We start from the raw sequence: 11067 nt of genomic DNA, 5'->3' as shown, positions 1-11067 counted from the left end.
ATTGAGCTTAAGAGGTCAAATCAATTTTTTGCCATCTACAAATGCTAAGCAAGATATAGTAATTTAAGTTTCTAGCTAGTTAGATGGAGTTTGAAAGCAAGCTAGCAATGTTCATATTATAATTCTCCAAACTTCTTTATCTATACGTCTCTATCAATGATTTTATTAATCGCTAAAATAATCAACCATCACATTGTGATAATCAGGTATCTTTTGGTGAAACATCTCATGGATTGTTAAACATCCTTACAGATGTTTCAAACATCTTATATGAAGCTTCAAACATCTTAGTGAGATGTTTCAAACACTCAGCTCAAAATATCATTAACCAAACCCGGATAAACATTGCAATAACTTCACAACATACAACAACAACAATAACAATACGAATATTTAACAATATCTTAAGATGTTTCAAACACTCAACTGACATGTTTGAAACATCTGGGCAAAAAAGTATCCCACAAACCCAAAATAGAGCAATATAGCTATTTCAATATCACAACAACTAATTTTATGGGCATGTGGAACAACCACATCAACGACTACAATTAAACAACATAAAAATATCAAATTTTCGGTCAAAAATATTAACTACACAACAACTCTAGAATTTAGGCACAAAAACTACACAACAACAAGAAGGTACAAAAACATTCCAAAAAAATCAATTTAGGGTTGAAATAACAAGTTTAGGAATCTCGACTTTAAAGCAAATTTAAATGGAATGGAGCTGATTTTTGAAGCCCTATAATACTCTTGAGTTTGGAGATTGAATTTGAGAGAAAAGTTAGAAAAGTTTGGGAGGAAAATCGTGTGTGATTAGAAGGTTTTTATTTTTATTTTTTAATATTTTAAATTTTACTCCAAATTGTTTTTATTTCTAATTTGACCCGGACCATTCCTAATCCTTCTTAATTAATGAACTTTTTTTTTAACACATTTTTCCAAGAAAGTAGAAGGAAGTGTGACGAAATGACAAAGAATCCTCGCCATGAAAAAGAAAAGAATCCGTACTTGTTTTCTCTTTGATTTCCGTTTCCTATAATAATATTTACTACTATAAATTAGGTACCTGCAATTGACCCCTCATCGCTTTGATCACACAATTTCGGAGGTAATTGTTGCTCATCTAACACTATATTACTTGGTACTATTAATATCTCCTATCTGGGTCAGTTTCTCTTCTCTTGCTTAGAATGATCATAAAGCTCGCTTCTTTTTTTCATATCCGTTATGTTAGTTTCTGTTATTTCTAGTGCCCGCCCTTTTTCTCCAGCTCAATTGGTTGTATTCGTTTCGTTTGCAAAATTAGCTAAAGTTTGGTATATGACTCATTGTCATTTGCATAAATTGAAGATTTGGGAGTCCACAAGTTAAAGGCCCTTCTGGGTGTAATTCAAACGGGTTCAATTGCACACAAACCGAGAAATTACTTTTGAACCCATAATTGCAAATTTTCTATAGATTTAGTGGTGAGAACATAAACATTTGAACCCATCAGAATTAAATCTTTAATTAGCCTCTGCTTCTGCCAAATAGCAAAGATGGAACTCTTATTTCGTGCTATTTGTTTATTGCTTAAAACTAATATCCGGATAATTGCAAGAAGATTAGATTCTGAATGAACTTTTTTTTTTGAATTATGAACCGAGCACCCAAATTTGCAAGGTATGTAGATACTTAGAGCTTCGTGCTGACTCCTGTCTTTACAGTCTAGTATGAAGGTCAGAAGTTCAAATAGTCTTAAGTTTGTCATCAATCATTTCGACGGACTCCCAACTCGTAAATATGTTGATCCCCACCTGTTTGCTTCAGCATTTAATATAGACGTACGCTTGCACCATTTAAATTCGAATATTTTTGGATTTTGCACAAGTTGTAGATCATGTTCTTATGCTTTGAGAAATAAGAGTAGGCGATGTTGATTTTCACTTGTAATTTTGACAACTTGTATCCTAGTGTACAAGTGTTCTTTTTTTTTATTATCATGAATCCACTTTTCATATTAGAAATCTGGATAAAAGCTCTTCTGCTCATAGATGACGCCAGTGTGCTTCTTTGGGAACTTATTCATATTGGCTTCCTCTTTCTAATCAGCAGTAGATATCTTTGCATTGCTGAAAGTTGCTGGAGCTCAAACGAAAGCTGCAAGCGCACTCTTTAAGATGACATCCCCGTGATGTAAGAAAGAATTGATGAAGAGCAAGAAATGAACTCCGGCCTTGCCGAGACTGCATGGTCATTGCATTTGATATTGCATACATGGAGATAGCACTCCTCATACGAATTCTCAAATACACCAAGTCTTTGCCCGGGGATTGATGCCATTTCTTTCAATGCTGAACCTCAAATTCTCCCACAATGCGCACATACAATTTAGGCCTATACGACCTTCAGATCTGGAAGTACTGGAGAAACTCCATGGGGATATGTTCCCCATCAGGTCAGATGATCCCTTCTATTTTTTCGTCACTTTCACTATTTGATGTTAGATAAATGACATGTGAAGTCCCTAAAAAAATTCTTTATTCGTTTACCAAAGTGAAGTTGGTCTATTAGTTAGATCTGTATTTATTGTTAGCCCCTCTTTTGGTATTTAGATATGAATCTGAGTTCTTCCAAAATGTCGTTAATGGCCGGGATATTGTTTCCTGGGGAGCTGTCGATTGCAATCAGCCCAATGGTCAAGATGACGAACTTATTGGATTTGTGACTGCCCGGATCGTTCTAGCAAAAGACAGTGAGGTACGTCTTTTGCTCTTTTACAAGTAATTCTTTCTTATGGACTGTTGTTAATTTTGAATCACCCTTATCTATAGATAGAAGATTTTGTCAGATATGAATCTGCTAGGTTGAACCACACACTGGTTTACATCCTAACACTGGGAGTTGCAGAAGGTTATAGAAATCTTGGAATAGGTGCGCTGTGCACTTGGTTCTTGTGTATGTACTCTATTTTGTAATTCTATCCTTCAATCAGGATTTACCAAGTATTGCTATGGTTTTTGGTTTTCAGCCAGCTCTCTAATTCATGAGGTAATAAAATATTCCTCAACAATCCCAACTTGTCGAGCAGTTTACCTACACGTGATCTCGTACAACAACCCAGCCATATATTTATATAAGAAGATGTCCTTTCAGTGTATAAGGAGGTTGCCTGGCTTTTATTTTATTAACAGCCAGCACTATGATGCGTACTTGTTTATCTACTACATGAATGGCGGTCGCTCTCCTTGCTCGCCAATGTAAGTACAACTTTCCGTTTTGTTTGAACTTATTTTGATATTAGGTTTCCCTATTTGGTGGGTTTGTCACTTCTGAAAATTATACTGGTAGAAACTCTATGTATCATGACCCCCCTCAAAGGTTCTAAAGAAGATAACTTCCAAAAGGATTAGCATTTTGGAGTAAAAGACATAAAGCACCATGAGGTGATGATTTCTCACTAACAGTTTTCGGCATAATATGTTGATCATGGGTGAGTATTGCTATTAGATTACTTTTTTGGGTGATAAGGTGCAGTTAGATGTTTGCTAGAGAGACGTCGAAGCATTATTCCAGTTCTTGTTTCCTTCTCTGCTCTTGGACTAGTACAATTTCCAATCTCCCCAAGTCTATTTTTTGGGGAATGTAAAACGACGTATGCATTAAATGTTAATCTGATATGCTAGTATGAAGCTTGTTTTTTGAATTAAGTTTCTAGCATTTTTTCCCCTTTGAAGAAAGATCATAATTAACATGCACCAAAATGTTACAAAGATCAGTGTTGATATACGTTGGTGAATATGAAGTGATTGACTGCTTACTTGCATTTGGAACATACATGAGACTTTAACTGGTATATAACATACTCCCTCTGTCCCAATTTATGTGACACTTTTTGCTTTTCGAGATTCAAACTTCTTAATTTTGACCATGCATTTGGACATAGAATTTTTCAAAATAAATTCACATATTTGAAGATTACGTAAAAAGTATTATACTACAATTAATAGTTCAAAATATTTAAAAGGCATGTGAAAAAATTACGGTCAAACAATAATTCTCGAAATCTGAACACCTTGACATAAATTGGAATGAGGGGAGTATATAGCTAGAGAAGGACCTGGTAACCTGTGGCAGAGTCAAAAGGTTTGGGATTAGCGTGTCAATTATTTATGATGAGTTGTTAGATTTTTCTTTTTTCTTTTGTCCGCACCCTCTCCCCCACTCCCCCCACCCAACCCCCCCCCCAAAAAAAAGTTAAGAGCTTCACCAGGTAGGTGATTGTTGTAAGCAAAGCCATCTAAGACATTACCTTACCTTATCATAGAAAAAGTTTTATCCATCAAAGCCAGTATAATCATTGGATTAAATTCCATTAAACCCCCCAACCTTTAATAGTTGGGAAACAATACCCCTCCACCTTTTGAATGGATCGATAATCCCCTCGAGTATTATTTTCTGGTGAGTTTTAGAATTAAACAGTCTTCTTTTTTCTTTTTGCTTGGAGATTCAATAAACAAAACATATGATCTACTACTTTGAAAGAATGCATACATATCTAATAGTCTACTTCAGCAAAGGAACATTTGATCCGAATGCAAAATCATGTATATAACACAGGAATGCAACAAACGAAATAATTTTTTGCAATGATTTAAAGAAAACATGTTTTTGCTTGACCTCGTTTAAGACAGTACCTGATCCCATGAAGAAGGCTATGAAGAAAACTTTGTAAACATATTTGGCTTCTCGTTTTGTTTTAAGAGGCATTCACTGTATACATTCAGTCAAATTTTCTTTTGATGCTTTGAGAATTCTGAAAGATATTTACAGAGATTAAGATAAAAAAAGGGAACTAAATGATCATGCATGATACTGTGGAACCATAATTTAGCTAAACAACACCAGAATTTTCCTACAATGGTTTAAAGAAATATGTTCTTGATGCATCAATTTGTCACTGAGATGTAGCTCAGATTCTCAAGTTCATTTCTGGTCCTTGTTAACAGAGGCGGACTTAGGATTTTAACGCGAGGGGCACCGGTATTCTGCTCAACTAGTGCACCCTAAAGGCTTTTATGTATATAAGTATATGTATACACATATACATATACAAGATTTTTGTCGAAGTTTACGGATTCCGATGACCCTCAAGGATACACATAGATCCACCTCTGCTTGTTAAGTTCTGTGTTTTACTGCATGAACATCAATGGATGATAGAGCATGCTATTCATTGGAATGAGCTTAAAATGAAATGATGGTAAAAATTTATTAAAATCACTTGTTTATTGAACCTTTAACAACAAGAAAAAAAGGAAAGTTGTTTATAATTCTAAAACTCATCGGAAAATGCAATTCAAGGGGGTTATCGGTTCTATTCAAAAGATGGAGGGGGTATTGTTTCCCAACCATTAAAGGTTAAGGGGGTTTAGTGGGATTTACTCTAATCATTGCTGCTTTGTGAATATAAACGTGAAGAAAGCAGGAAAACATTTAGAACTTTATATTATGATTGCTTATTCGATTTTGTCCTTGTTTTGAAGAATAAATATATTTACTTAGCTGTCTGCTGTGTGGATATTTCGTGTCAATTTCTTGGATTAATAGAGCATCAAACATGCACATAGTTCCCAGAGATGCCTTTCCTTTAGGAGTGTCATTGTATTCCGGATCTTTAATCTCCTTGTATTCCGGATCTTTAATCTCCTTCAAAGAAAAAGGAGCAGAGTTTGGATTTCTTGATTTTAGCTGGAAAAAGATTAAAGACAATCTTGAAAATGCTATAGTGCTGAAAATCACATCCCCGTAAACCTGATTAGAGAGCAATAGTTGAGAGTAATAGGTGTTAACACCCATGTGGATTGTGAAACTATTATTAGAAATGCTCTGTTTAAGGATTCAGTATATTCTGAATGGGTTTATAACAAAGTAAAGGTAATCACATTCCCAAACCCTAAGACCAACAAAAGTCATGTAAAGAGGGTATCTTTATATTCCAGCTACAACACTTGGTCTGAGCCCATCCGCTTCAACCTCTGTGGGCAGGATAACCTTGACAACCTATGCCAGTGAGTTGGATAGAGTTACCTGGTAGATTAGTTGCGGTAGGCTCAAGTTGGTCCAAGAAACATCGATGTTAAAGAAAATGATAGCTCTAATATCAGTTTTTTGACGATCGTCTTCATGCACCTTTGAGCTAGTGCAGACTACTGATATACTTTTAGTACCGTGATAATAGTGATCAAATCTGCACAATTCACCTACATAATGCATGGAAGTTGAAGATTCCTTATTTGAATTAAAGGAGTTGTAGAATTAAAATATATCTTTTGCACATTGCAAATGATGAACAATCAAGGCACAATTTCTTGTTGAGTTGAAATGAATGGCAGTTTGCAGGTCCAAACAAAGCTAAGAGAGTAAATATCTTAACTATTGACAACTTTACCTTTTGAATTTCAGTGAGCTCATTGCGCTTTTAGTCACTTATGCAAAGAGTGGATTCAAGAAGGCGGCAGCAAAACTGTGGAGGAATGAAAGCAGAAAGCCCTCAAAGTTGCCGAAATGCAAGGAGTCTGGTTGCCTTCTCCCAGCAAAACAGAAGTAAAGGATGTCGCCTGAGGGTTCTCGGTCTCAATTTGTATGGTCCTCTCATGCATTTTACTCTATACTGGAAAATGGACCTAAAGGTCAGAGGGAGTGTAGTCGTCTTCTGCCTCCTGTTTGTTTGAAGTTTGCCTTTTACCTGTACTTATATTAAAGAAACTATTGTAATATTTTCGTCTTCTGTCCTTGTTAATTACTAGTTGATTTGTAAATTCTTGTAAAAAGTCACCTAATAAAGTTAATGTCAGACTCCTTTCATCTTTATATCATTACAAAAATATTTTGGTTATCTTACACAACTTCTGTCTTTAAAAAGATAACGGCCACTATGGGTAAAACTATATGGAGTACTAGTTAGGAAGGAAAAATGGGATATATTTAATATTAAAAAAAAAAAGCTCCTCACGAAATGAAAGGGACCACTAGAAATTAGAAGCTTGACTGAAAATTCAAGGAGGAGCCTCAATATTAGACCTCTTCCAAGTCAGCATTTTGGTGCTCTGACTTTGTCATGTCTTCTAGACATTATACAACTTCATTTTCCACTTTGGCCTCTGATTTTCATATAAATAAAGCCTTTGAAGCAGTTGTATATAAAAACACAGAGCTCTTAAGCTTAAGAAGATGGCTATCTCTCCTCTTCAAACCCCAATAGCCAAAAGGTTTTTGTTCTGTCTTCTTCTATTTCTTCTTTTTCTTCTTTTTCTTCTTTCCTACACATAGAAAATAGTAACAATCTCTGTTTCAACTTGATTTTGCAGGTTGGAAGATCAAGTAGCACTTATAACTGGTGGTGCCAGTGGCATAGGAGCAGCCACAGCTAGGCTTTTTGTTCAACATGGTGCAAAGGTTACAATTGCTGACATTCAGGATAATCTTGGAACTTCCTTAGTACATGAGATTGGCATCAAAGAAGCAATCTTTGTCCATTGCAATGTATCCATCGAATCGGATGTTCAAAATGCAGTGGATGCAACAATTGCCAAGTTCACTAAACTCGACATAATGTTTAGTAATGCAGGTGTAATGGGTAAGCCAATTTCCAGCATCTTAGAGGTTGATTATGACATTATTAAGAACGTGTTCGATGTAAACATTGCTGGAGCATTCTTTTGCGCGAAACATGCTGCTAGAGTGATGATTCCAGCCAAAAGAGGGGCCATTGTTTTCACAGCAAGCGCTGCAACAGCAACGTATGGTGATGTCTCACACACCTACACGGCGTCAAAGAATGCAATTCTGGGGCTCTCCAAGAACGTTGGGGTCGAATTAGGGAAGTATGGAATAAAAGTAAACTGTGTTTCTCCTTACACAATTGGCACACCACTGGCGTTGAACACACTTGGAATCGATGACAGAAAAATGGCAGACAAGTTATTTGCAGGAGGAGGAAATCTGAAAGGAGCTTTACTAGATGAAGACGAGGTGGCAAAGGCAGTGTTGTACTTGGCAAGTGATGATTCCAAATATGTGAGTGGTCTGAACCTCATTCTAGATGGTGGTTATAGCACCACAAATATAGCTTTAACAGAGGCCTACAAGAAAATGTTCCTCATCAACTACTCATCAGCCGAGCATTGAAGGAATTCGAGGAGTCTTCCCGTCTACTTCTATTTTGATCAGGACTGAAATACTAGATATTAGGAAAGAAGCAATTAGCTAAAAAGGAGAACTTAGGGAGTTAGTTAGTTAACACTGTTAGAGGGTTGTTAGCTGTTAATGAGCTTGCACGTGTATGTGTTATATAGTAGACAAGTTGGACTTGTTCTCTATAGTTCAGATTAGGAGTGGCAAACGGGCGGCTCGGGTCGGATATAATTGGGGTCGAAAATGGGTAATGGAAAAACGGATAAATTATCCGACCCGACCCATATTAAATACAGATAAGAAACGGGTTAACCGACGGATAATATGGGTCCATGACTTCTTGAATATGATCACTTTTGGTAGAATTTTTAGTCTCCCAAACTTGATGAACCCCCAATTTAGACTTTACAAATGTAAAAGTTAAACCCATTAGTTATCCATTGGTTACTCATTGGTTATCCATTTTCTAAATGGATAATATGGTTCTTATCCATATTTGACCCGTTTTTAAAAAAATCATTATCCAACCCGTTTTTAGTGAATAATACGGGTGGTTAACTGCTTTCTTTTAACCATTTTGCCACCACTAGTTCAGATCAAGAAAATAACCGCTTCCTCTATGTTCTTATGAAGCTTTCTCTTTACTTCATCGAGAGAATATCCTTTGCATGTCATGGATCTATATTTGTGCAGCTGAAATTTAGCTAATTTTATCATGGTATCAGAACATCAGTCTTGAGACTTGCAGTTCCGGCGTGAAATTCTAGCAAAATTTGAGTAGACGAAGCTTAGCTCTAGGCAAGCATGTCCGGAAATGAGGTTGCTTCGTTTGATCACAATCATCTGTTGTTCCTTCAAGCATCAGATGCTCCAAGCATCAGATTTTCTCTTGTTGTCTATTCAAGTTTTTTTAATTTTAGTTTAGTTTAATATTATTTTACTTTTATTAACATGACATTTGGAATGAGAAGTGGCGGATTGGTAATTATTCTTATTTTTCTGATTTTATTCATATTGTGAAGGATCTCACATGTGACAATATTATAAAAATATATCCAGGGATGGATTGTGTGCACCATCTCAATCCTGCAATATTTGCGAGGGCCATTGGAATAATTTTTCTAAGTGTTATTATCCTTCCCCTAGCCCTTCTTATGATGATTTTAATAATGCTTGTGATTTTGATAGAAGCAACAAAGTGAAAGGAGTGGAACGTAACGCTCGTATTATGGATATATACAGGCTATTAGTAGAGGAGTATATGGATCTCCGTGAGAAAATGACAAATGGGATGAGACACTTAATAGAAGGAAGAGGTGAGCTTAGGCAAGAGATCAATAGATTTGGCATCATTATTCATGATTTGGAGGCTCAATTGAGTGCAAAGATTGATGCATCTAACGCGTAACAAATTATTTACGAGTTTTGTAAAGCTGAAAAAGAACTTATAAGACAAAATCAGGAGCTAAACGTTGAGAGCCGTATATTCAACTATATTTTTCAAGATGATGCCAATATTAAGAAAATTAAATTAGAGTCGAGTTAGGAAGCAAAAAATATGATTTTTGAAGACTCCGGTGCATGTAATGATGAGGATATCAAGGATAATATATTTTTAGAGTTGGAGCGAATTGAACCTTATTCTAAACATTTTTTGTTGTGTTTGAATGGTGACATGGGAATCGAGCCATCCAAGCCTATGGAGGAGTCTAGGGATGAAGAACAAAGTGCATACATTCTGAAATTTACCATGCCAAGAAGACAAAATGATATCCCACATTTAAAGACCAAAAAGTGCAAAATGCGATATTTGTTACTTGGTTCTTTTGGATTTGTATCACCACCTTGGAAGCATAGTCGCAAACCTGAAGCAAAGTTGGGGATCCAATTCATAACTTCGAAGTGGAGGCAAAAATGGCGTGCTATGACTATAAATGCCGTGCTTCTTGGGAGACAACCCAAGTGCTTAACGTGTTTTTCGTTTTTATTTCATTTTTAATCTTATTTTAATTTTAGTTCTAGTTGGTAGTTCTTAACTTATTTTATTGTGTTATGGTGGACTTCTAATAACAATTAAACAAAAAAAGAGGAAGGGTAATGATACGCTCAAATTACACCTATATAAATAGTGTAAAACGGTCGAATGCAAATATAATAACCCAACTAGGTTGGGTTTGAATCTGTCACAACCCCAAATCCCAACATGTTGGGATGGCGCCTAACACACTTGCTAGGCAAGCCGACAATCACATAATAGCTAAACATTTGAATAAACATGCTTTAATAAACTCAACAACGGAAAATCTCATAGATATCTGATAAAAATAACTGAAATACTACTACCACCACCCCAAAATCTGGTGTAAACGAGCACACGAGCACTACTAAATAATAAGGTACAAGCAAAATCCTCTAATACAACTGTCTAAATATGAGAACAGTAAAGATAAAGATGACAGAAAGAGAACTTCAAGGACTGCAGACGATATGGCAGCTATATCGTAGTCTCCCAAAAGCTGGCAACAACTGTTACGACTCAATTTCCACCATAATTCGTGATGGCGCCCAACGTCACCGCTAGGCAAGCCAACAATGAACTATCCATTTAATTATTTATTTTAATATTTTAAACTCATTGATTTTATTTAATAACGAAACAAATAGTAGGTGATCGTAGTAGTCTAAAGCATAAACTAAACATGAGAGTAAAGTAGTGAATTTAATAAATCAAAAACCATGAATATCGACTAGAATTTCCCCAAAACCCCGTGTCATAAGTGCACGAGCATCTAGTAGAATATACAAAACTCCCTAAAACTACTGTCTGCAAAAGAATAGATAGAAATAGTAAATATAACAAGAGAAGGCTCCGGGGCTGCAAAA

General features: G+C 35.8%; 2 protein-coding genes across 3 annotated transcripts; both read left to right on the top strand.

The window, feature by feature from the left end:
* Positions 1–946: 946 nt before the first annotated feature.
* On the top strand, positions 947–6877 carry LOC104110677 (histone acetyltransferase MCC1-like). Of its 2 annotated transcripts, none has more exons than XM_009620212.4 (6): positions 947–1117; positions 2104–2446; positions 2604–2748; positions 2823–2922; positions 3020–3248; positions 6454–6877. In XM_009620212.4, the coding sequence occupies exons 2-6, from the start codon at positions 2325–2327 to the stop codon at positions 6596–6598; spliced, it is 741 nt and encodes a 246-aa protein (XP_009618507.1). In that variant the 5' UTR covers positions 947–1117; positions 2104–2324; the 3' UTR covers positions 6599–6877. The 2 variants fall into 2 exon arrangements, with proteins under 2 accessions (XP_009618507.1, XP_070043349.1); XM_070187248.1 differs by lacking the exon at positions 947–1117 and adding an exon at positions 1219–1475.
* Positions 6878–7021: 144 nt separating this feature from the next.
* LOC104110676 (secoisolariciresinol dehydrogenase-like) lies at positions 7022–9196 on the top strand. Its single transcript, XM_009620211.4, has 2 exons — positions 7022–7259; positions 7359–9196. Exons 1-2 carry the CDS (start codon positions 7222–7224, stop codon positions 8176–8178), a joined length of 858 nt encoding a protein of 285 aa, XP_009618506.1. The 5' UTR covers positions 7022–7221; the 3' UTR covers positions 8179–9196.
* The last annotated feature ends 1871 nt before the right edge of the window (positions 9197–11067 follow it).

The sequence above is a fragment of the Nicotiana tomentosiformis genome, chromosome 10 (genome assembly GCF_000390325.3).
Source record: "Nicotiana tomentosiformis chromosome 10, ASM39032v3, whole genome shotgun sequence".
In the NCBI taxonomy this organism is placed as follows: domain Eukaryota; kingdom Viridiplantae; phylum Streptophyta; class Magnoliopsida; order Solanales; family Solanaceae; genus Nicotiana; species Nicotiana tomentosiformis.
The sequence above is the reverse complement of the archived record's forward strand: the minus strand, read 5'-3'. Positions and strand labels throughout refer to the sequence as shown.